Source organism: Oculina patagonica, chromosome 12, assembly GCF_052425735.1.
Source record: "Oculina patagonica isolate OP01 chromosome 12, crgOcupat, whole genome shotgun sequence".
In the NCBI taxonomy this organism is placed as follows: domain Eukaryota; kingdom Metazoa; phylum Cnidaria; class Anthozoa; order Scleractinia; family Oculinidae; genus Oculina; species Oculina patagonica.
This window is the reverse complement of record NC_135769.1, coordinates 3,964,750-3,989,637: the sequence shown is the minus strand read 5'-3', so window position 1 is coordinate 3,989,637 and position 24,888 is coordinate 3,964,750. Positions and strand designations below refer to the sequence as shown.

Sequence of the window (24,888 nt, the reverse complement as noted above, 5' to 3'; positions counted from 1 at the left end):
CCAACGGTCAGGAAACGAGCGCTCGTTTCTTCAAGCCTGCGCAGAATAGACTAGAAGGGACGAAGACTCGAGGTACGAGAATGACCATGCGGCCTGCTCATGCGGCCATGTTGAAAGTAGTAAATGGCTTCGGACAATTTCCGTACTACTTTTTGATTGGTTAATTCGAATCGGGCGCTCTTCGGAAGTGAAAGCGAAGATTTCCCAAAACTAACCTGAGATCATGCCCCGGGGATCATGCCCGGAAAAAACGCCTGATCGCCCCGGGGGGGGGGGGGATACTCAAAAAAGTTTTGTACGGGGAGGCTCCGCCCCGAGCTCTTACCCCTTACCCTTTTATATACCATTTTGCCAGAAATTGTACCCCTTTCGTATACCTTTTAATGAAAAAAGTACCCCTTTCATATAGAAAAGAAAGTCATGGTATAGGCTTAAAACATGACGTTTTCTTGTCATTTTCATGTAGCGCTTAAAAAATTGAAATAATACAGCCATAAATTGCATCTGTTCAAAATATTTTAATTAAAGGCCCTTTCGAAAACCTAAATGACAGATTTCTATACCCTTTCGTATACCTAAACTTTTGAAATCCCTACCCTTTTATATACCTGAAGACTGAAAAAGGTACCCCTTTCGGGCGGAGCCTCCCCGTATAGGCCATTATAGGGAGTACCCCCCCGGGCTGATCGCATGTGCCGTTGTGGTTCTGTCCTATCTGGCGAACGTGTCCTATGACGTAATGTGATATCATGAGCCAATCATATCACGCGTTCTATCTAGTAACACGCAGCATAAGACTGGTAACTAAACTCTGTTGCAGTTCGGTCTTTGAGCGAAGTTGTTTTTTCGACGGGTAGGGGCAGGGAAGCAATATTTGACTTTGTTTTGACTCTGTACGAAAATATGCAGCGGCCATTTGCAATAATTGCGTTTACCGTCACAAGATTTCTATCACAAATCGACAGCTTACTGTACTTTCTGTTTTTCAAATTCAACAAAAATGTTCGAGTGGATCGAAGATTTATATGGTTGCGTTGCGAACTGCGTGTTTCCGTCCAGCCAATACTCCGCACTTTGATTTATCCTCAAATCAAGATCATTCAATAGTCCTGAAACGTAGAGGCAAATAAGATCCCTGAGAAGCAGTGCAACCAATTTTAATTTCGGTGCTGTAAATAACTACCACTCAATCTACGCTTTTACTTTGTTCCCAATCTTGTCTGTATGGCTGGAGTGCTTTTCTAACTGTTCCTGGGGTAGTAACGAAAACCAAGACCCCGAAAACGAAGACTTAAGACCTAAGACCCATACGAAAACTAAGACCCGTACGAAAACTAAGACCCATACGAAAACTAAGACCCGTACGAAAACGAAGACCCATACGAAAACTAAGACCCGTACGAAAACTAAGACCCATACGAAAACGATGACCCGTACGAAAATCTCGATGATTTGGTAAGTGCAGAATGCAATATGGAACAATTGAAAGTATGATGTTTTATATATGTTCGTGTTTATTTGCTTTACTTTACTTTCGGAAAAACTGTTCACAGGCTACTTGTATTCTTTCCTAGGTGTTCCTTACGTTAATCTTTGCAAACGTAACACGACACTTTCGTTCGTTTGTAACAAAATACTTTTGTTTTCCTTGAAAATGCCGTAACATGAAACTCTTGTTTTTTGTTTGTTTTACGGCGACATCGATGACATTTGTTTAATTTAATTAAGTTACGGTTTAAACTGCACGAAAGACGATTCTCAAAACTAAAGAACAAATCTAATCAAAAAACATCTTTTTCGAAAGGGTTTTTAAAACGCAGTACAGCTAGGATATTTGTTTCCTGGTTATCAGGTGTTCACGCCGAAAATCCCGGTGCAAGTTTTTGCATACCTAATTACGATTTACGAAAGCGCTGTGAACACGTCACACGCTCACTCAAGCATGAAGCCGAGAAGCACGTAGTGTGAAGATTTCTTTCAAGAAATGTCGGAACCGTCACGAAAGCATGTTCAAACACTAAAGCGGCAGAGGTTTTACAAAATAAAACGGAGGTTAGTTCAACCGATGGAGAACAAATAAAAGGAAAGGAAGTGACGGATGTAACATGATATTGTTGTTTTTTTCTCGCAGATCGCTGTGATGCCTTTTTAGTCTAATTAAATTAACGCCACGGATTCTACAGGAATTCAACCGCATTGAAAAGCACACCACGTTAGGCTTTAATACAAAATTTCTAAACACGTCACTGTTATTTTAATTTTCGATAGCTTGAATTTCAGTTTGTTATTGAAACAGCAAACGAGATACTTTTGTTTTTGTCAAAAACATGTAACATACTTTTGTTTTTGTCAAAAACGGATGTAACATGATGTTTATGGTAACGTGATTTATTTTCTGCAAAGAAGACGACATTGATTATAACACAGATGTTATCAGGTTATCAATTAATTATGAGATGCTAGATCACCTTTTCTAAGAAAACAGCATTGCCATATCAAGAAATATTTCACATGATCTGCTATGACGCCTTACTGTCTAATTCAATTAATTTGTGGTTTTAACTTGGGGCCACGGAGTCTACACGAATCCTTCTGCAGAAGAAAAACGCAATGTTCGTGATGAAGACTGATCTGCGCATGCGTTTAGCACAAAGTATTTTTTCCAGAAAGAATTGTACCACAAGGAGAGCATAGTGCTTTCTGAAACAAATATATACCTTGAGTTCTTCAATTGTAAGTATCGTAATGGACTCCCCGATTTACCAAGGGCACACGGTCAGGTGCTCTCCATCCCCTCCCCCCTTTACAGAAATAATTAATTAATTGATATTAATTAATTAATTGGTGATTAAAAGTTTACACCGCGTTAGCGGTTTAGTGGCTTAGTGGTTTAGTGGTTTAGTGGTTTAGTGGTTTAGTGGTTTAGGGGTTTAGCAAACGCCAACCCACCAAACCATCACAATAGTGCATTCTGCACTAAAAACGAAGACCCGTACGAAAACGAAGACCCGTATATACGAAAACGAAGACCCGGCCAAAACCAACGTTACCCAGAGTTGCGTGACATTAATAACAATGACAGAATAATATTGAAGCAGACTGAGCGTACTGAGAACGTACTACTGAAATCGAAAATCAATGAGCGCTTTCCATTTACATGGAATTTTCGGTGAGAATTTTTCGACAAATGGAACGTTACAGTTATTTCAACACGTAAACGGAATGAAAAGATGCTGTTCCTTTTGAAAATTCCATTCTGATAGCACTGCGGGAGCCTAGGTCACACATGACTTGCCAAGGTTTTTTTTGGACTTTTAAGTCTACTCATTGTTGTCATGCAGTTTTTTCCGATTGGGGGGTCACTTTCCGTGATAACTCGGGTTAGTGCTTTCGGAAGTTTTCGACAGTGATCGGAGAATCCGAAGTTTCGGTGAGATGGGCAGCCAAGGCAGTAAACCCAGAAATTCGATCAGTAAGTCGCACTTTATTCTTGAATCTAGAAGCCTTTTTTGACACATCTTTCGAAGAGCGTGTGGTGGCTGGAAAATATACATCAAGGAAGAACTTCAAAGGCAGCGGTGGCGTAGATGAAAAGTGAAATAACAATCGCGACGGCTGAAATCTGCATATCTAATAAGCTGAACAACTGCGGTCGCAGGTCACGTTTCTTTTTTTTTCACACTTTTTACTCACTTTCCGTATTGTTTGTTTTTCTGTGCGGTTTGAGCACTTTTGATTCGCATATTAAAACGAATCAAATGTCTGGTTATTTCTTCCTTTCAGTTTTGCCACACACAATGAATGCACAACGAGTTGTATCAAAACAAGTTCGCTGATCATGTTGTTTTACTTGTCTTGGACTCCGGGATATAATTCACCAGCTCCATTTCTCTCAAGTAGTATATTTAGCAAAAGACCGATGTCGAATTTAGAACTGAACTAAAACATTGTCATGAAAAGAATAAAAATAACATCGAACCGTAGAATATGCATATATCCAAACCGTGCGACAAAATAATTTAATTGTCGGTTCAAATAACGTCCTTCGCCGTCTCTCAAAACACCGACTTCAAGTGAATATTTCGTAAACAGAAAAATATATTTCTCCGCCTTTCTACGCAAGCTACTAAGAAATTATTTGTGAAAGCTTATTGAAAAGTTCTTATTCCAAAAAGGTTAAAAAAGAACTCATTGAAAGAAAATAAGTTTTTCGATGAGTTGTTTACACAAGCTTTACACAAAAAGTAAGGGTTGTGTAAACAAGCGATGCGAGACAGTTCACGTGCTTCACGCAACATTTCTTTTTTTTTTTTTAATGAAAATAGTATCCTATCTTGCTAGCGGTAAGGAAAGGCTTTTGGTCTAATAACTGCTGTTCTTGTAGGATTCTAGGTTTTTATTTGCATGAAAAAAGGCATTTGTCGTGAACGACGTGACAAAGGGTCACACCACGCTCCTTCACATTGCGTGACATCCCAAGCGGCAATGGTAACGTTTGTTTCTTGAAGCGTAGTACATAAGACAAGTAATAGTACACTTTGTTTTTCCAACAGTCTTGTAAATAATAAATTGATTGACAAGTTCTTTGTTTTTTCGCCTTGTATCTCGAATTACTCGATTCGAAACTTGAAGTTGTTGACTGCTACAGTAACTCATTGATTAATTCATAATGTCAACTTTTATTCAAATGAAAGTCCACACATGTTCGCATAGCGGACTCACTTTTACTGTTATTTACCTAATTACGCATGCAGTTTTAATCAGCCAATCAAAAAAATCATATTTTTTACCGTTACCAGGGCCACTACGTCATGTCATTTAAAAAAATACGCGTGGCCCTGGGGAAGAGGATGTATCCTATCTTGCTAGCGGTAAGGACGACGAATCAGTGTTGGATAAGAGTAATGTTGAAGCAGACGAGTACTGAGAACGTATCGATCAAGTTTTATTGAAATCCTACAAATATTTGTCTTTAATTTTGAAGTGAGTACGCCTCGCTACGCGCTACATGAGTAAAATTAAAACATCTTGGCCAGTACGCCTGTTGCCCCGGTAAACGAATGAAAGGTCATTATTGATATGACTACACATAAGAAGCACTAACAAAACCTTTATTTACTGTAAATTTAGAAACATCTATCATTCATTAGCATTGAAACTGAAACAAACAACTCTAAGTAAAACTAGATAACCTCGCAAACTGACGAGATCTATACACAATGTAGCCCTGTTTGGCAAATATACGACACTACACTGTCGCAAACTGCGAAGAAAATGAAATGTACTCGTTCAATGTCAAATCATATACATAACAGTTCGAAACATTTCGAAACGAATAACGATGGCACACGTTCATGTAAACAACAATATCGACAATGTAAAGGACACTACAGATGACGCGTTTCTAGTTTCAAATAAAAGGAAACACCATCTGATAACATAAATAGGGTTACGCGTGAAAACGATTTAAAAGGTACTAGTCTTGAATACCTCTCATTTATACTTGGCAAAGAAACAAAAACAAAGCACCAGATTTGAGATTTGAGGATATCGAACATAAACGTTGGAACAACGACCGGAATTAACTGGATAAGGGATACCTTATTGTTATTTATTTTCGCGGGTTCTTAATTTCGCGAAAATGAAACAGGAATATTTCGCGAGACTAAATTTTCGCGATTTGGCCTAAAATACGTAATTAGCATAAAAAATAAATAGAAACCGTTTAAAATTAATTTTCGCGGGTCTTTAATTTCGCGATTTTTTTTCAAAAAAATCGCGAAAATCGCGAAAATTAATTCCCGCGAAATTAAGTATTAAGCAATAAGGTATTTATTCCAAAAATTAATGGGATATAGGATACTCAGTCCCCCCTAATGTCATGACCTCTAAAGGCATCATTGGAGAGCATCCCAGCACAATCCCCCCCCCCCCCCTCTCCGCACCCTTCTACGCGGATGTAAAGCGAGAAATAATAATCGGGTAGCGAAGATTTCGTTACGGTGCATTACTGCTGGGAGACTTTGGCTGTCTCTTCTGTGACGCAGAAGCAACCGTTTTCGATCAGGTTTTAGTTTTCGATCAAGTCTAGATTTTTGATCAGTAGTACGTTCTCAGTACGCTCAGTCTGCTTCAATATTATTCTGTCATTATTATTAATGTCACGCAACTCTGGGTAACGCTGGTTTTGGCCGGGTTTGGCCGGGTTTTGGTCCCGGTTTTCGTATATACGGGTCTTCGTTTTCGTACGGGTCTTTGTTTTCGTATATACGGGTCTTCGTTTTCGTATGGGTCTTAGTTTTCGTACGGGTCTTTGTTTTCGTATATACGGGTCTTAGTTTTCGTATGGGTCTTCGTTTTCGTATGGTTTTCGTACGGGTCTTAGTTTTCGTATGGGTCTTAGTTTTCGTATGGGTCTTCGTTTTCGTACGGGTCTTAGTTTTCGTACGGGTCTTAGTTTTCGTATGGGTCTTAGTTTTCGTATGGGTCTTAGTTTTCATATGGGTCTTAGGTCTTAGTTTTCGTACGGGTCTTAGTTTTCGTATGGGTCGGGGTCTTCGTTTTCGTTACTACCCTGTTCCTGGTTCGTTTTGATTTAATGACTTTATTGACTTTATCTTCAACTTGAAGATTTCAGTTCCACAGGACTACAACAGAATACACTTAATCGATTGAATAATCGATTGAATCAAAGTCTCTTCGAGATACCGACTTTTTTTGCATGAAGTATGAGTCGAAGGTTTATCCTGTGCAGTCAAAAAGCAGTATGCATGATTTCAGCGTGGATTTTCTCGGAAACTATTGGAGGGATGAAGTTCAAATTCGGCGAAGAGATAGAGCAACAACTCACCGATCGATAGCCGTCGTCAGATAGGTGAGATTTTCAGTAGTTTGGCGTTAATTCCGGTTTGAAGTGGAGGAGGTCGCTGCTGGCGGCCGCCGACTTGCAAGCCTTGTCTCCTCTTTCTCTCTTACTGGCCTTCGGCCGGCTAAATCAGTTAAAAAAGTGCTTAAAACGGCCCGCGCAGGCGAAGAAATACAACACATGAGTCGATAAACGTTTCATTAAACTTAATTGAGAGTTTAGAGCGAAATGTAGTTAGATATGTTATTTCCAGAGCTTTATTTCAGTAACCCTTATAGATTTCAAAATTTCTTTTGTTCGTCTCATGTCAACAACAATAATTAACCACGAACACATAGGGTGGTCTGCCTGTGATGCAACATTGCTGTCAACGCGAGGTCACGTCCCTAACGACCTAGGCTGATGACGAAATAGAATGGGCGCTTGTAGCGACCAAATTTGGCCTAAAAAAGAAGCCTTAAAAGAAGCCCCCATCTCTTGCATTTGTTTTAACTTCAATAATATCTTTGAAAAGAGCAAGTTTTTTGGTATGGTTTATTTTTGACGTTTGTAATTTTTAAACGATGTAAGTGCTAGTGGCTATTTATTCGTGTTTTAGTTACGCAATCCATTGTTTGTGCGACGCTTTTTATAGATCGCCTTTCAGACACACGTCGTGCGTTGAGATAAGAAAGCTGACATGTCAGTTTTAACATTGTTATATAACGTTTGTAAATGACAAGTCACGTTTTTTCCACGAGATCGCGTGATCACCCACAGCGGAAAGTAATCCCTTGAGAAATTAAAATATTACAAGAATGACAAGAATGTTCCAAATTTTGCCCCACATAACTGCTATTCTCCTATTTTCGCTTGTAAACAAGCAAAAAAAGTCGCAAAAAGCAGAACTGGCATGAGCGAAACACCACTAAAACTACTGAAAGCGCTTTGTGGCCTAATTAGACTCTAATTAAAACACCACAGAGCGCTTTGTGGCCTATTCGAAACACCACAGAGCGCTTTGTGGTGTTTTATTTTAAAAAGCTAACATTAAAATCTTGATGTCTCGTTGAATCGCAGACATCTCACGGCTAATTTTTGAAAAAAAATTTTTTTTTCGATTTTTTACCCCACAAAGCGCTTTGTGGCCTATTCAAAACACCGCAAAGCGCTTTGTGGCCTATTCAAAACACCGCAAAGCGCTTTGTGGCCTATTCAAAACACCGCAAAGCGCTTTGTGGCCTAGTCGAAACACTACAAAGCGCTTTGTGGCCTATATTCGAAACACCACAAAGCACTTTGTGGCCTATTTTCGTTGTCATTATTGTAGCGATTCCGGTATGGTTCGCTGTCGTTCAATGGTCAGTTAAGTTATTAAGCAATTTTTGACTGGCTCGTTCTTTCACGATTACTCTTTGAGTAGTGTGAAAGTTTGAAATAGTCGGAGATAATTTTAATAATGTACATAGGGGGCTCTGCGGAAATATTACCAGGAGGTTAATTAGGCGGTTACTTTTAAAGAAATCTCTGAAATGAACCAATCGGAAAGCATAAGTTTAACATTATTTGAGTTTTTTTTAGCTATAGAGTGTTCATTATTTCCTTTTTACGGGGGGGGGGGGGAGGGGGCTGGCTGTACCTTCAACAACAGAAAAACTTAAATGTCCCCCCCCCCCCTCCCTCCCAAACAGAAACTTCAAAACTTTTATGACCCCCCAATCCTTTATTATATGCAAACAATTTATTATAAACAATTCATTATAAATGGCAGTATTAGCATTTAGAGAGAAAAAATTTGCTTAATTTTACTTGGCTAAAGCTTGCTTGAACCACCAAGGAAAAAAAAAATCTATAAATTACAAATAAAACATTCAAGTTAAAAATCTAGGATTCGACCCATGGTCATGCATTATGCTGGATGATACATCCTAGTACCCAGGGTCTCTGTTCCCTTTGACCAGACTCGAGGTATAAAAATGTGCTGGATATGAAAAGGCTCAGATGGTTATTCAATAAAGTGTGAATAAATAGCCTTCGTAATATTGTGGGTCCATGAAAATAAGAAAACTTTCATGACCCCCTACTAACTATCTTGAAACTCTAATGAACCCCCCTCCTTAAAAGACACGCCTTAGGCTTTTCTGCCCCCCTAATAATTAAGCTATCCCCCCGCCCCCAAAAAATAATTAATTAATAATGAACAATCCGTTAGAAGCTAGGAATGTCACTGAATCTCCAATAGATTAAAAAATGACAACTAATACAATTGGCGTTCCCAGGATCGGCTGGAACTATTTAAAACTGTTTTAATCGAAATACCTATAAAGTGAAAGCAGAAGTAAGTATGTAGTATCAACTACATATCGCATGTTTTGGTTGGGGAATTTTTAAGGAAGTTATAATGTTCAATGATTTATAGCTCTATTGTTAGTCCTTGTTTGTAGACACACCCCTCAGGAATCATTGAACATGAAATGAAACTCATGTTGGATACTGATATCCCCGGACTTATATAGACATTTCTTTACACAAGTCTATAGACCACGCCCTAACATTGCAAAGTGACGAACTCGACCAATATTTATAAACATGGACCTCATACTAGCTCAATAAAATACATGTAATTCAGTTACAACAAATAAGAATACAAATCTATTTTATTCATTGCTAGACTAATATTATACAACTAGTGTTTTCATTTCAGGTTTATTACCAGTACCACTATCAACTATAATCCCATAGATATTTCTACACAATAAAAGACAAAGTTTTCTTTGTTTTAAAAAGAAAAAAAAATTGGCTTCAATAATTTGCAATGCTAAACTGAATTTAAAAAAAAAATACCGGTATGGGCACATAAGTTCACGCCCCCACCCCTGGAAACTTACTTATGAAAGGTATGATCAGGATGCTTGTTGTGCGCAATTTTTTAAAAGAACCCTAAATAAGACCAATGTATTTGTGGCTTGAAAAAAATCTAGATAATATTTGTCTAAGTGAGACAATGAGCATCCCTGCTCCTTTCATATGGGATTTGCCCCCCTGCCCCCAGGCTCATGGATGATACCATCTGTTGCTTCTCCCTCACAATTTCGAAAGTAAATTTTAGGGCCTGTTTTTTAGCGTGTGTTTAATTGCAAAACCACTATAACCTTGAGATTTGTATTGTTGTATTTAAAGTTAGGATAAGTTTTGGAAATTCTCTTCTATTTATTTTACACTGGGCCCCTGTTGATACCAGTTCTGCGACTGAAGGGGTCACCCTGTTTAAATATCAATTATTATTATTATTTTATATTATTATTATTATTATTATTATTACAGGTAAATTCCTCACTGCATTTACAGTGGTGCTCTACTAACACAGGCCACCAAACCATTTTTTTTTTGACATCTTTTCATTAACTTTCATATGGCTTCCATTCATATGATTCTAGCTTGCAAATGCAGACGTATTTCCAGAATCGGCCAAAATGCATCTGCATTCGCAGGCTAATTCACATCCGGCAAATCCAAAATAAACAGAAAAGAAATGTCAGAGGCCAAGTTGTTAGCTGCCTCTAAAAATGAAAGGCGGCTGTATTCGCAGGCTACCGAGTTGTTGGTTGACCAACAGGTGACACTGTGCTCAATTTTTTTCACCAAACCTAACTCATGCATTTCTATTAGCTTATTTATCCAGAAAACTAACTAAAGGAAGGTGGCCACAGTTTATAAGTCATGCACGAACAAGACTGGATTCTTAAAATGAACATAAACATTCTGTCACTCTTAAAATCGAGATCCAACAAAACTATTCACATACAACACAGTACAGTGATTTGTGGTTCATTTAGTAAAAAAATGTTTTAGATTTATTTCAGACTCATTCTCTATTTACTTAATTATTAATTATTTATTATAACCGGTAGTGTGTCTATGAAAGAAACAATGATAAATTGTAAAAAAGTACATGAAAAATAAGTACTGGTCATTCCTCATCATTCTCACTAAACTTGTCCCCTATTAACTGTTGTAGAGGTCTTCATCATCATTGCCTTGTTCTTCTTGGCCTTCCTCCTGATGTTGTTGATCATTTTGCCCTTCTCTTTCCTCTTTTTCTTTATTATCTTCTTCTACTATAACTCCCCTTCCTCCTCATTGATTATATCATCTCATGTCTCTTGAGGTACAGGTGTATATGGTTTGGCCAGGCTGTTAAAAGATGGCAAGGAATTTACTTCATTAATAGACACCAAAACATTGTAGAAAACCAACAATTTTTGTGAATTAAGGGCCCTGATTTTTGGCTTGTCAAATTACAGGGACCATTATCAGGCTTTTGTTTTCAAGCTTGTTCTAGTTGATTCCATTTCATCATTAATTAAAATGGCTCTACAGACAAGTTATTCTGGGCACCACTCAAAGTTTGCAACAGTCAAGTATTCCCTAGATGCATTTTGCAACTAAATTGTTTTGAAAAAAAAGTTTTGTGTTGTGTCACAAAAAGTTTTGTTTTGTCAGAGTCTTTTCACACAATTTGCACAGTTACTGCATGAGTACTGCAATATTTTGGCAACAATTTTTAGTGTTGTGTCTCGACAAGAAATGGGGATTTGTAAGCTATACTCCCTGAATGATCTTTGGTGAGACAGAGAAGTAGTTTTCTTTTTCTAAGATTACAAATACAAATAGGCACTACATGTACAGAGCCCCTGATATGGTTAATCAACGAAGGACTGTTGCAAAACCAAAACAAGAAGGTAAGGTTATACAAATAAAGTTGAGCATTTTTTGCAAGTTAAATGTTTCTTAGAGGTGCTTATGGGCAACAAAAGTCTACTTGGGGCAATTAACCAATAAGATCGACACATGAGCCACCAAAAAAAAAAACAGAACTGGTTACCCAAAGGGCAAATTATAATTGACAATAAAGTAAGTGTAGAACTCTACATTAATAGCAGGCAACCTCATTCTTAAAACTTTGTGGCATCCAAAAGTTTTCTGTCCCCTCAACTCCTCAACATGTGAGGCAAGACAGCAAGGCAGAAATCCTTAACTCCAAATAAAAAGTCTAACCGCAAGCTAACTAAGCTAACTGTAGGCTAACCAGAGTGCTATGTAAGCTAACTGTAATGCTATTGAGGCTAACCGGAGTGCTACGTAGGCTAACCGGAATGGATTGCATGCCTTGCTGCCTCGCACTTTGTGATGACCCCTCCTCAACCTCTCTTAAAAAGACATATTAAACCCTATAACTCCTGAGAAAGTACTGCCAATACGATAAAGGCGCATTTATGAATGGACTTCACAAAATTTAATTACTTTGGCAAGACACAACTTAAAAAATAGTTATTTATCAACACATGGCAGCTGTATATATATACCTTATTTACTCAAACTAATAAGCGCTGATGGCAATTATTAAGTTTTTCACCCCTCAAGTGCTAATCTATACAACACTTTAACATTTAACTAAAAGGAGCGACTTTTGATTGTCGGTATTCGTCCCTTGCGGAAAAGAGAATTTGCACTTGCTGTACCAGCAAAGAACGGTAAATCATTAAAATTGAACTGCAAAGCATTGCTTTTAATGAAAAGAAATTTCCAAGGCTGTTTTAGAGTTGCTTTGTAGTGCTGTTTTCAGTCTTATGATATGCCTTGAATAATGGCTGCATGGGAACTGCGGCACTTATTTGGGGGCGGCGCTTATTAACTTTTTTGTCCCAAATGCAGCACTTTATTCGGGGGTGGCGCTTATTCGAGTAAATAAGGTATACTAGTACATGTAAGGGTCAATGCTCACCATTCTAAGTCTCTTCTCATCTTCGGTTTGTGATGCTTTTCCTAATCCAATCCCTGATTCTCATCCTCTAATGCTAAAACAGAAATTCAAAGCATTATTATTATAAATATAAGAATCACAAAAATGCATTATCACATGTTGAGTTAGACTTCAGGATTGTTTTTTAAAAAAAATGCACAGGTAACTTGTAGAAAAAAAGATTTTCCTCAGTGAGGGGAAATTTATATGAGGTTAAACGCAAGTTAACCAAGTTAACCAACAACAAGTGTCTAGTCAGCTGTCTTGGTGGTAAGGGGTTGCTATAGCTAGATCTTGTCAGGCTCAGTACTCTACATTCCTGGACGTTATAGCATGGTGTAATGTCTTCATGCGGTTCTACGGTTCTTGCATAAATCTTGTTTGCTTTAACCAAAAAATATAGCTCAAAATTACAATAAAGCTGTTTCCATTAAATCTTTGTCTTTCTGTCTATTTTAAAGCCCTTGGATGGAGCAGGGTTTAGCAAGCTTGGAAGACAGTATTTACAGTATTTGTCCTATCTTTGGTAAAAAAATGTTTTGTGAAGTTTGTTTTTCATTGCAATGCTGTTCGCTTGAATCCGCCGTCATAAACTGGGGGCGGGGCTTATTAACTTTTTTGTCCCAAATGCGGCGCTTTTTCGAGCGTGGCGCTTATTCGAGTAAAATTAATAAGGTATATGGTGTACTAGTAAGGGTCGATGCTCACCATTCTTAGTCTCTTATCATCTTCGGTTTGTGATGCTATTCCTCGTTCAACCCCTGATCCTCATCCATTAACGCTAAAACAGAAATTCAAAGCATTATTATTATAAACAAGAATTACAAAAATGCATTATCATATGTTGAGTTAAACTGATATTTTCTTTAAAAAAAGGACACATTTTAATAATAGAAAAAGAGATTTTCCTCAGTAAAGGGAAATTTATAAAATATGAGGTTAAATACAATTTAACCAAGTTAACTAACAACAAGTGTCTAGTCAGCTGCCATGGTGGTCAGTGGTTGCTAGCTCTTGTCAGGCTCAGTACTCTACATTCCTGAACATTATAACATGGTGTAATGTCTTTATGCAGTTTTATGGTTCTTGCATAAATCTTCACTTGTATACTTTAACCGAAAAATATAGCTCGAAATTACAATAAAGTTTCCATTAAATCTTTGTCTTTCTGTCTATTTTCAAGCCCTTTGATGGAGCAGGGCTTTCAAGCATTAAGCAAGCTAGGGAGACAGTATAAACAGTATTTGTGCTATCTTTGGTAAAAGAAAAATGTTTTGTGAAGTTTGCTTTTGCATTGCAATGCTGCTCGTCGTAAACGTGGCAATGCTCTGTCAATTATACTGCTTTCTACCCGTCGCGATAATTCCTGTTGTATCGCTTCATTAGCCCATATTTTAATAAACATTTGGTCTCAAAGAAGCTTATAGAAGGCCCAATTTTGAAGCTTTTGGGCACTTGCCTCCTCACTGCAAGTCCGCAATTATTAACATGTTTAGTGATCATGATTGAAACTACCTCGTGAGGTAGTTTCAATCATGATCAGAATAATCATGTTTCAATCATGATTCGCGCAAATATGCACTGCCTGATGTGAACACTTTTCACAACAAAACATGTAACTTTTATTTCTGATCAGGCTAATCATGTTTCACCTAGTGTGAACACAGCTTCACACACTTTACACACAGAGATAATGGCATAGCCACCTAATGAAGACATGTCAAGGCATTGATGTGTATTCCTATTTGGTGCTATTTGGACCAGCTACCTGGGGGACAAACCTACTAAAGGGGCAGTGATGCTCATCTTCTCACTAAGGGGTGTAAATTTCGGGTTTTTGCTCTCACTTAGGGTGTTTCGAGCAAAATGCTAATTTTCCTAACAAACAGCTTTCGGGATGCCAGGCAAAAACAGTGTTTTGTCTGTGTTGCATAAGAAATCGGCCATTGTCCACCAATAGGGCCAATATGGGGTTTCATTTACCTGTTTGATTGTTAAAAGTAGTTTATGGTCACATTTGACTAGTTATCAGGTGTACATGTATGATTGTTTAGAATTTTTGGCATAAAATAAGTGAGACAATTCCAGGACTCTGTTAAGTTCATCACTCTCCTTGGTAGTACAAGCAAGTCAAGCTTAACAGTGAAGCTTAACAAAACAATCAAGGACCTTAAAGGTTGAAACATGAGTGAAGCCAAAGATATCCACTCATGTGAAATGCTGGTCAAATTTATTCAGCAGACAGTGTATTATGCATGGTTCAATGTGACCTGTTAACAACCTACAACCCCCACCCCCACCCCCACCCCCCTGGTAATCCCTGGGACAAGTTGGGCCCTTCGGGGCCGGGGATGGTGAATTGTTTAAAGCAGTGTTGTCCTGGTGGGTGGGTCAAATCAAAAAAATAACTTCTGGTTGTTCCTTTGATGTACCTAACTTCATGGTTTAGATGCCAGCGGCTGACAAAACAAATGAAGAAGACTGGATATTTTGAGGAGAAATCTGTTGTATTTGTTACAGAATAGTTGGAGAGCAAGAATTTATTAAAATACTGCTCTTATTATTAAATAGTATAATAGCACTGCCGATAATCAAAACAGAAGTTACTTAATTACAGATTGATACCTGTACAAGTGTAATTATGGTCAGTCTTCTGATTGTATAAAATTGGTAGTTGATTTAAACTTATACAAAAAGAGACAGATATTTACTAGAAGCACTAGTTTAAATCATTAAAGAAAATTCAGTTTTGCTTTCCTATTTTGACCATAAATGTAGCTAGTATAATAACTTTCTGTCCTTGAGTTATAAGCTTCTTTCTTTTGAGGAAGTGTGGGGAATTAAATAGAGTAATATTTTCATATTTCTTCAAATATAGTAGACAGTTATTTAAATTTGTTTATTTTATATCTGTAGTACTGGTATTCTTTGTTAAATTAACTCAAAAAGCGTTCAAGTTCTTGACAAAATGTCTGGCTTTCCTGTTGTATATCACAAAGCGACGTATTTATGGTCGATGGGAAGTCCCACAGAAAGGGAATTGCGTCTTTCTGTTTGCCTGGGGGTGGGGAATAGACCACCATGAAATAAAAAAAAAAAGTATGCCTGGGAAGAGGGGGTGGTAACAGGTCAGATTAAACCATCCATTACATCATCCTGGAGGCCAATCATTGTGCAATTTATGTTTTGGTTTCCTCCACCAAATATACTCATTCTGCAGTGCTGGTGAGGATGTTAAAGTGAAGGCTTGAAAGCCATAAGTATCTGGAAAAAGTTCTCCAGAGAAAATTAAATACATTATTTCACAGTAAGAGGTTATAGACTGAGGTGGTTATAGTTTTAAATGCCAGAATAAAATTAAAGGAGAATCACACACTCTAGGATTACGGTGTGTGACATTTGTAGACTGCAGATTGCAGATTGCAGACTGCAGACTTGCTGACTTTTCACTTTGGTTAGCCTAAGACGTCACACTTCAGTTAGCCCACTATTCACTCCGGTTAGCCTACAGCTCACTCCGGTTTAAGCTAGCCTGGATAGCATTTCGGTTAGCCTGTTTACGGTTAGCTTTCAATAATACTGTAATGGAAACACATTCTCTTCTCAGTCTGCTGATGTCAGATACCGCAAGAATTATCCCTTGGTACATCATGAATATCTCTTTTGCAAGCATGGCATTACCCATCAATTTATATTTATAGAGACTGCTTGGTACATGGAAGGAAACATTCAGGAAAATGTACATGTATTGTGATTTCATAAGGCAGGAGCTTCCTTTTCTTTAAAATAGGTAGCTTTTATCACTGCCAAAAATGATAGATGAAGCAAAGAAATATAACTGACAAAATAAGGGCTCAAAAGTTCAAACTCTCAAAGAATGGAAAATGATTGATTTTACTGCTTTTGACTATATATATTTTTTCCAACTAAGCTGTAAATTTGGAAGCATTATAATTTTGACGATACAAGGTGTATAAAAAAAATTAACTGAGTAAAAATTTGTGCTCAGCTGACGGCATGACAGTGTTTCTTTATACCCGTGACGAAAACGATTATACGATCTAATACTGCGCAATTAAATAGCATGATAGATCCTAATTGCAAAATGCAAAACACAACAGCGTGGAGAATACAAAATAAAGTGCTTCGCCAGCTTGGTTCGTTCGTGCCGCTTGAGAGCAACACGATCAATAATAAGCTAACTAAGCTTTTAGAAGTAGACATTTTCAATCCATTACTACAAACAGCATTATACAATACATTCACAAAGCTTCTTACCTTCAAATGCAGCTGTAAATGTGTTCGGGAAATGCAGAAAGATCCGACAAAACACACTGTTAAAATCACAAGATTCGGGCTTTCATGATCACTTGGTAAACACCGTTCAGACCGTCCAGTCCCCCAGTAAAATAATCTGAGGGTCATGTAGCAGCTCTCGTAAGGTTCTTTGTGATTGGTTTAGATGTTAGTCCATTGTTATTTTACGATATATTGCAAAAGAATTTCTCGCGCCAAAACGATGGAAAACCAGTCTTCCTGCCATGGAAACAAAAACCTAACCAATCACCGCCCGGATCACCGTCGCATCGTCAGCTGACATAAATATAAATCTTGCGTGTGATGTGATGTGAATACTTAACTTTCAGCTTTTTCTGATGGAGCAGTTAATGTTTTCTTGTGAACGTTTAAGCTTATTTGACTCAACTTTTGTGGGCCAAGAAGCAAGTTTACGTTTTCCATCGCACGAGGAACCCAAGTCTGAAGGATATGACGAGTACTTCGATCCGCCGCTGGAAAACCTGGAAAGCAAATACAAATGTCCAATTTGTCGTTTGGTGCTGCGAGAGCCCGTGCAAACAGGTTGCGGCCACAGGTTCTGTCAAGGCTGCATTGTGCGTTCTATAAGGTGAGTTAGACAAATTAAGATTATCAATTATTTAAACCTCGGACAAACCTTGAACAGAGGAGCCAATGCCACTTACGCAGATAGCGCCGTTCGTTTCTTCGCGATTTGTGACTTTTTAAAAGTAAGCTTAATTGATTGAGATTCAAAGGCAATGTACTACACCGGCCAGGGCTCAAAATAATTTTGGACAGTCATACATACATACGGATAAAAAGCTGAAAACAGTTTTAAGGTAAGCTTATTACATACGGCTGAAGCGCAATTTTTTTTCTCGCAACTTGGTTAATTTTTTACGCAGTGGCTATTCGTACGGCACCCGTACTCGGACTTCAGTTTGCTATTCGTACGAGAGTCCACAATTTTCGTAAAATTTCCATGTTACAACTTATTTTTGCCGATCCAAAATATTAATGTAGGTTGAGATTCTATTGAGCGCGGTTGATTTGTAATAGTAATTGGACTAAGTGGAGTACAATTCAGGGAGTAATCGGGCGAGTCATTTCGAAGTCGGCCGAGCGCGCCTGCAGCCCGAGGGCGATTTGAAACAAATCGATAATTTCGATACTTAAAAAAATCGATAAAATTCGATAATTTTCGATACTAATTGATTGATTAATATCGAAAATCGATTAAAATCGATAGCAAAAGTTGTTGTGATTATTGATTTCAATTCGATTTGTAATTATAGTTCGATTTCTATCGGTTTCTATCGAATTTTCTGCTCAAACCGCGTGTTACAGGTTCGATCCCTAAGTGTAACATTTTCTACATCTGTTTCGTGCTATCTTCCAGCTTTCATTGCTCCATATGACACTGGATTATCCAATCAAGAACCGGCATCACGGTAAGACACAGTGGTTATTTTTCGTTTGATTTCGGATCGTCTTTTTCATTCCGAGATGCCAATGAATTTAAGTTTCGTTCTAGTAATTGATCAAAATCGATACTCCGATACCAAATCGTGTGATTATCGATTTTTATCGATTATTTTAACTAATCGATTGATCAGTATCGAATACTATCGAGTAATATCGATTAATTGATTAGGTTTTCGATGATGGATTTCGATCGATTTGTAATGTCCTGTTTGAAATTACGAGCGCAATTACTTTCTGAATTATACGACACGAGGTTCAATGTCTAATTAATGGTGTCAATAACAAAATAATTTCGAAGTTAGGAAGTCTTTGAGAAACTTTCTTTGTGAGAAAAAAATTATGGTAAATTCAATTGGTTGTACAACGAGCGGTCCGTACGGACACTGTGTAGTGTTTGAGAGAGTTGTCACGTGACTCGTCACCAGTCGAGCTTGTAGGTCTGGCAATTGTTAGACGAGACATGTCTGTCACGTTCTTTGAGAAAGTGATCTGTCTAAACTGAAGAATTTCACCCAACACGTTGACAGCGGTTTTTCATATCTTGCAGTAACTATTAAGGGTCAGGTAGTTACACCGCTTCTTATTAAAGCGTGAACACTTAAAATATGTCTGGAATGTTCTTTGTCTTTTAACCAATCACATGCGAGAACTTCAGACCGCAGAAACCACATGGGTTTCCATTGGTCACGGAACAATATTTGGTTCTCGTTTCGCTCCAATTTACAAGTAAACACACTAATTGTAATTCCTTCCTTTTTGAGAACATTCACTGCTCCACTGAAGAATAGGTTTGAGTGATTTTTTTATAGAAAAAATTGAAAAACCGATGCGCCCGACGCTACGATTTGCCCCAGTTGCCGCCAATTTTCAAAAATTGTAACGAATTCGTATCTGCAGTTACCGTTCGCCTGATGGCATGTTACAATTTGTACTGAGATAAGCTTGCATTTTCCGGTTTTTATCTCACCCCAACTATTGTAGCAGACCTAAACACTGATAGAAGGAAGGTTTGTTTCTTCGATAACAGCGAAACGATAGCGGGAAGGAAAAGCGAAAATCAAACGATTGAGCGATTGAGGTGTTTACTTTGCACCAATCACACCAACATTTTGAATAATTTTCGTCTGGAGCCTTTGCAGTTTGCAGTCTTACGATCACGGAACCTCTAATTGCCTAAGGGTTGAAATCGTTTGCCGAAATAAATCGAATCCCTTGTTCTACCGAAAAGATTTACAATCAGTAACGAAAACTCCACAATTTTGTATTTTATATTCGGTTTATCGTGTTTACATCTTATGTCTAGACATGTCTACAACATACTGCATGCACTGAACCATGTCGTATATCGTGAACATGTCAAGTTTGACAGCTCCGCCTGTGTGTTTCTGCGCATGAAACAATGGTTTTTAAAAACATTTGCGTCAACTTTAATATTTCTTCAATGAATGTACATGTCGACAGCAAAGAGTGGCTTGACATTTCTGGCAATTGATGTGACAGCGATCTTCTATTGTTTACTTATTTTTTTATATTTTGGGGGGATTTTTTACGTTAAACTACGTTGAATGGTTTACTTGTAAAATGTGACAGTTTATCTATACAAACTTGAATGTTTTACACGTGAGAAAACGCAGAAAAAGTTAGCCGTTCACAGTCGCTCGAAAATGGTAGTAAGCATGAAATATATATTTTTGTGTTATTCAGGCAAGTGTTTGAGTACTGGTTTGTGAACCGGTGATTTTTTTGCATGTCCGATAGTTAATTATTTTTTGTTTTTTATTATTGAAAACTGCTACGTCAGTATGTAAGGCAATGATTTTACAGCAAGCTTCAGGCATAACTGCTTTTAAAAAAGGGCTGGTAGGTAGGGAATTTTTGAGCCGGAATACTTTGAAGATGCTCTTCATTGAATAGAAAAAATTGTGTCCATTTTCATCTGTGTTCAGTTGACCCGGCAAAGTCACGTATCAGAGACGATTGAATGTTTGCACAACAAAATAACCAATTAATAATAGCAATGTTTTTTTTGCAGCAAACTTCTGCTTTTAAAAAAGGCTGGTAGCCAAAGAACTTTTTGGCCGGACCCCAGTCTTTGAAGATATTTTCCATATTTTAGTAAGAATTGTGTCCATTTTGTCCATGCACTTTCATCCGTGTACCGTTGGCCCGACAAAGTTGTGTGACAGACAAATTGAATGTTTGCACAACAAAATAACCTTATTTTGGTTCTTGATGTAAAAACTTTACTCGCACACCTTTAAAGAGCTCAGAAAACAAAATGGAAATGTAAAGTAATTAATATATAATAATTTCTACAAGCTAGAATGGAATTTTTAAAAGGAACGGTAAAGCCATCGAGTGTATTTTCACGGCATGCTAATTTCACGACTTTTAACATTTTAATGCCATTCAAATGTTTCTTGGCCTCATCTTGAATCTTTTTTTCTTTTTTCAAATTTAGTTGGGATTTAAAATTTAGGAATTAAAACGAACAGCATCTGTTAGGCGTGATCTAATGCATGCCCTTTTTTAGTTTTTTTTTATTTTCTTTTGTAATTTTGTTTTAAAGATTTTCTGTTGTTGTTGATATTTATATGAATATCACTGATTGGTGCCACACAAGGGCAGCCTGATCCCCTACTACCTTATTGGTACCGTAAAAACTCATGTATAAGCCACTCTTTTTTTCTAATTAGTTACTAAAGGTTGCCCACAGGACCCTTTAAAAATATTAAAAAATACTGAGCTATTTTACAGTAATTATCTTTACAACGAAGGCTAAAAACGTTACTAAAATACTATCATGATATGAAACGTTTTGCTAGGTGGCAAAAGGTCTGTAACTATCGGTGTTCGCTATATTTACAGGAAGTTTGTTAAAAATCTTAATTCGCTCCTCTAAAAGAATCTAAAAACTAAGAATGATGTTTTTCCGTAATATAACTTTACCCGATAAAACATATGCATCAAAGAGACTTGATCAAGGCATCCGGCACATATTTATAAACATTCAATTTGATTAATTAAGGGCCAATAAGCCAGGTACAAATTCTCTTCTGTAGGGATGGTGATTTTAAATGTCCTGAGGATGCTGAGCATATATCATTGTCAAAGGTAAAACACCAATTCTTTTTCACCTTTTTAAAGATACAGTACTTGAAGTAAAAGTGTTTTGAAACTCACCTTTGCATATTTTACATTCAAATTTGTGTTTGTGGATTAACAAAAAGATCATGAGGACCAGTGAGTAGTTGTTCAAACACAATGTTACGTAGTAAGCCAGGATATAATAAATGTAGCTACACATAAGTTTAATTTAATCCTTTTTGTAGCTCTGTAGCTATCTATATATATATATATAGATATATTATTGTATAAGAATTAATTAATAAAAATATTTTTTACTTTGCCTCAGATCTTCCCAGACAAATTTGCAAAGGGAGAAATGATGGACCTTGAGGTTTTCTGCAGAATGAAAAAACAGCATGGTTGTACATGGAAAGGACCCCTTGGCAAATTGCAGGTAACTGTGCGGCGCATGTATGATTTCACTAAAATTAACCCTTGTAAAAATTTAACCGCGATCGCGCTGTGAATGTCGCGATCCTGTCGCGATCACGTGCAATGCGATTGTAAGTGAGCGTGAACACGCCGCGAGAGTCATGATTGCGGCGCAATGAGCGCAATCGCGGCGCGATTGATTACTACTGCACCGCGATTTTGGGGCCTGGAATAAATCTCGGGAAGTGTTCCCGGCGATAACTCACTTCTCGATCACCGGGAGAAAGTCAATATGCTTTGAAATTCTCACGAATCATGCAGTGGTCGGAACGCAAATCATGACTTGTATTGATGAAATAAACTTAAATAAACTTGTATTGATGAAATAAACTTATTTAAAATGTCGAAAAACATTTTAATACGTGACGGTGGGCCGTGAGTACGTGATTCCCATGAGAAAAGTTTTATTTAGTTTTATTCTATAGCTAGACGAACTTGCGCGACAAAGCGGCGCGTGATAATGAGTAAAGATAAATTAAAAGATAATAATTTTTATTTCTTTACAGTCCGTTTTTTTACTCTTTTAAAACACTTTGTTTGTTTCTTTTCTTATCTTTGAGGAACCTTAATACCTTTGAGTAATCCAATGACAAATTTCTGTCGGCCATTTTCTTCAAATGCAAATACAATCAGGAATTCGCTGCAATTGCATTTTTTGCATTGAAAAATCCTCTAGATGGCATTTTAATTGTGGCTCCGAAGAAGCTGTCAGAATGAGCTTTTTTTAGAGCTTACCTTCCCGTAGACCACACACATCGAAGATGTCCTGAGATTATTAAGCTGTAGCTCAGTCAACAAGCCCGTGACCAATCCCACAAGATAGCGCTGTCGACTTTAACAAGCTGTCACTCGAATTAACAAACAAATTCTAGCAGTTTCCACAGTAGCCTGCGTAGCAAGCGTTCCCTCCCCGCTTCTTTCCTTTTTTTTGCTCTCGCCCCAATTCTCACGCGGCCAGAATCGTTCGCTCGCGCGTGACACACAGAAAGAACTCGATTGCTCGCACGGGATCGGGAACGCTTGCTACGCAGGCTATTTCCACAGAGACGCTTAATTCCCTAAAGTTAGGTCGCTTCTAAACTCATGTTATTAACAGAAGTAGCCCAAAAAGAACACATTTTTTTCCAGATCTGATTGTGAAGAGAAAGCATTCCAACTTTATACTCAAAATAAAATTTCTTTTCTGCTCGGGATAGCATGTACAATGGCGTGAACTATGTACCACGTGACTTAACTCAGCCAATCGTAACACTCAGTTCACGACACCTTGCGGGAAAAGGTGGGAATAATCTCAGGACATCTTCTGTGTGATCTGCGGGAAGCTAACTAAAGGTAATATAAATTAAAGCTTTAAAAAAGCTCATTCTGACAGCCTCTTCGGAGGGTGTCTACAAAACGAAGACGGAAGACCAAAGACTGAAGACCCAAAAACGAAGACTTAATTAATTTAAGGCCTTTTAAACTTCAGACAGTTAAAACTTGGATAAAGTGCTTTTTCCGACGCTATCACACGCAAAAACAGCGGGGTCTTCGTTTTGTAGAATATGCCGGGTAAAACTACAAAACGAAGACCCTCGCTCAAAAGCTTTTTCAGATGCCAAAAGACGCGAAACTGACTGGGTCTTTGTTTTGTAGAAAAGGCCGGGAGAAACTATAAAACGAAGACCCTCGCTCAAATGCTTTTTCAGACGCCAAAAGACGCAAAACCGATTCTATAATTAGTAATGCAATCACCTTGGGATGCCTTTCTATTTGACTGATTGACTTCTATTTCGGCCCAATTAATACACCTCTGTGAGTTTCGTTATCAACATCTGGATATCGCGGCAATTGGAACAAACCGTTCCAATTCAAGAGAAATAGAAACGACAAACTAGCGGAAACTAGTTTTATTACTACGTTGATTAGTACTTTAAGTTTATTTCATCAAAACAAGTCATGATCTGCGTTCCGACCACAGCATGCATGATTTGTGAGAATTTCAAAGCATTGACTTTCTCCTGGTGAGAAGTGAGTTCTCGCTGGGAAAACTTCCCGAGATTTATTCCAGCCCCTCAAATCGTGGTGCGGTATAGTAATCAATTGCGCTGCGATCGCGCTCATCGCACCACGCTTTCGTAACAGCCCACCCAAATCGCGGTGCGGTAGCAATAACTCGCGCCGCGATCGATGATGCCAGCCATCGCGGCACTATCGCAGTCACTTACAATCGCGCCGCGCATGATCGCATCACGATGGCAACAAATCGCGGCGCGATCGCGGTAAAATTTCTACAAGGGCGTGTACACTTTTATTGATCTTGGATACGAAAATTGTTGCAGAAAACCATTGAATGATAGCTCAAAATGGCGGAAAATGTTAAAGATGGACAGTGATGGAGTCAAAAGGTTTTTCTTGAACAGTTTGACAACTAGTTTCTCTAATTTTTCTTTCTAAGTATATTATTTAAGTGTTCACATTCTCGTATTTTCACTGTAAAAATACCTTTGGTTTCTCTTTTTTTGAGAAAGCCCCACCTCCCAGAGGGGGACATTGGGGTTTACGGTATTGCGGTATTGGGCTTATTTTCAGGATGGTATTTCGAAAATTCAAGTCGCAAGTTACGGTATGTGGTAGGCCTACGGTATGGGGTTTTTCGTCGTTTTGACTGACGGTACTAATCGGTAGAAAAAGATATTTCGCGGTATTGCGGTACTGTTACTATGCGCTTTCCTAGCCTGTATGACATTTTAACAAACACACAGGAAGTGGTAAAGGTAATGAAGGTCAATAAAAGTTAATATTTTTTAGGTATTTGAAGACTGTTTGTGATCATAAAATATGTAATAGACCGTAATACGTGACAGATGTCATGGCAGACCATAACATATTTGACATACGTTGTCACAATGCATTG

At 37.9% G+C, this 24,888-nt stretch overlaps 3 protein-coding genes and 1 long non-coding RNA gene across 7 annotated transcripts in view; 1 reads left to right on the top strand and 3 right to left on the bottom strand.

Annotated features, from left to right (window-relative positions):
- Nucleotides 1–24,888, bottom strand: part of LOC144631724 (uncharacterized) — a 68,828-nt gene that overhangs the window by 22,917 nt on the left and 21,023 nt on the right. The window lies entirely within an intron of this gene.
- The window catches only part of LOC144631881 (calcium-regulated heat-stable protein 1-like), a 209,199-nt gene that overhangs the window by 178,433 nt on the left and 5,878 nt on the right, over nucleotides 1–24,888 (bottom strand). The window lies entirely within an intron of this gene.
- Nucleotides 9,451–17,065, bottom strand: LOC144631933 (uncharacterized). The gene is made up of 4 exons (XR_013566823.1): nucleotides 16,926–17,065; nucleotides 13,356–13,428; nucleotides 12,630–12,702; nucleotides 9,451–11,038 (listed from the first exon to the last, which is right to left on the bottom strand). It is a non-coding gene; the product is annotated as an uncharacterized LOC144631933 (long non-coding RNA).
- The window catches only part of LOC144631789 (TNF receptor-associated factor 6-like), a 61,618-nt gene continuing 54,038 nt past the window's right edge, over nucleotides 17,309–24,888 (top strand). The window contains exons 1-3 of the mRNA XM_078490349.1: nucleotides 17,309–17,553; nucleotides 21,494–21,545; nucleotides 21,847–21,954. Coding sequence (XP_078346475.1) covers nucleotides 17,315–17,553; nucleotides 21,494–21,545; nucleotides 21,847–21,954 — 399 coding nt within the window. The 5' untranslated portion in view covers nucleotides 17,309–17,314. The remainder of the gene's footprint in view (nucleotides 17,554–21,493; nucleotides 21,546–21,846; nucleotides 21,955–24,888) is intronic.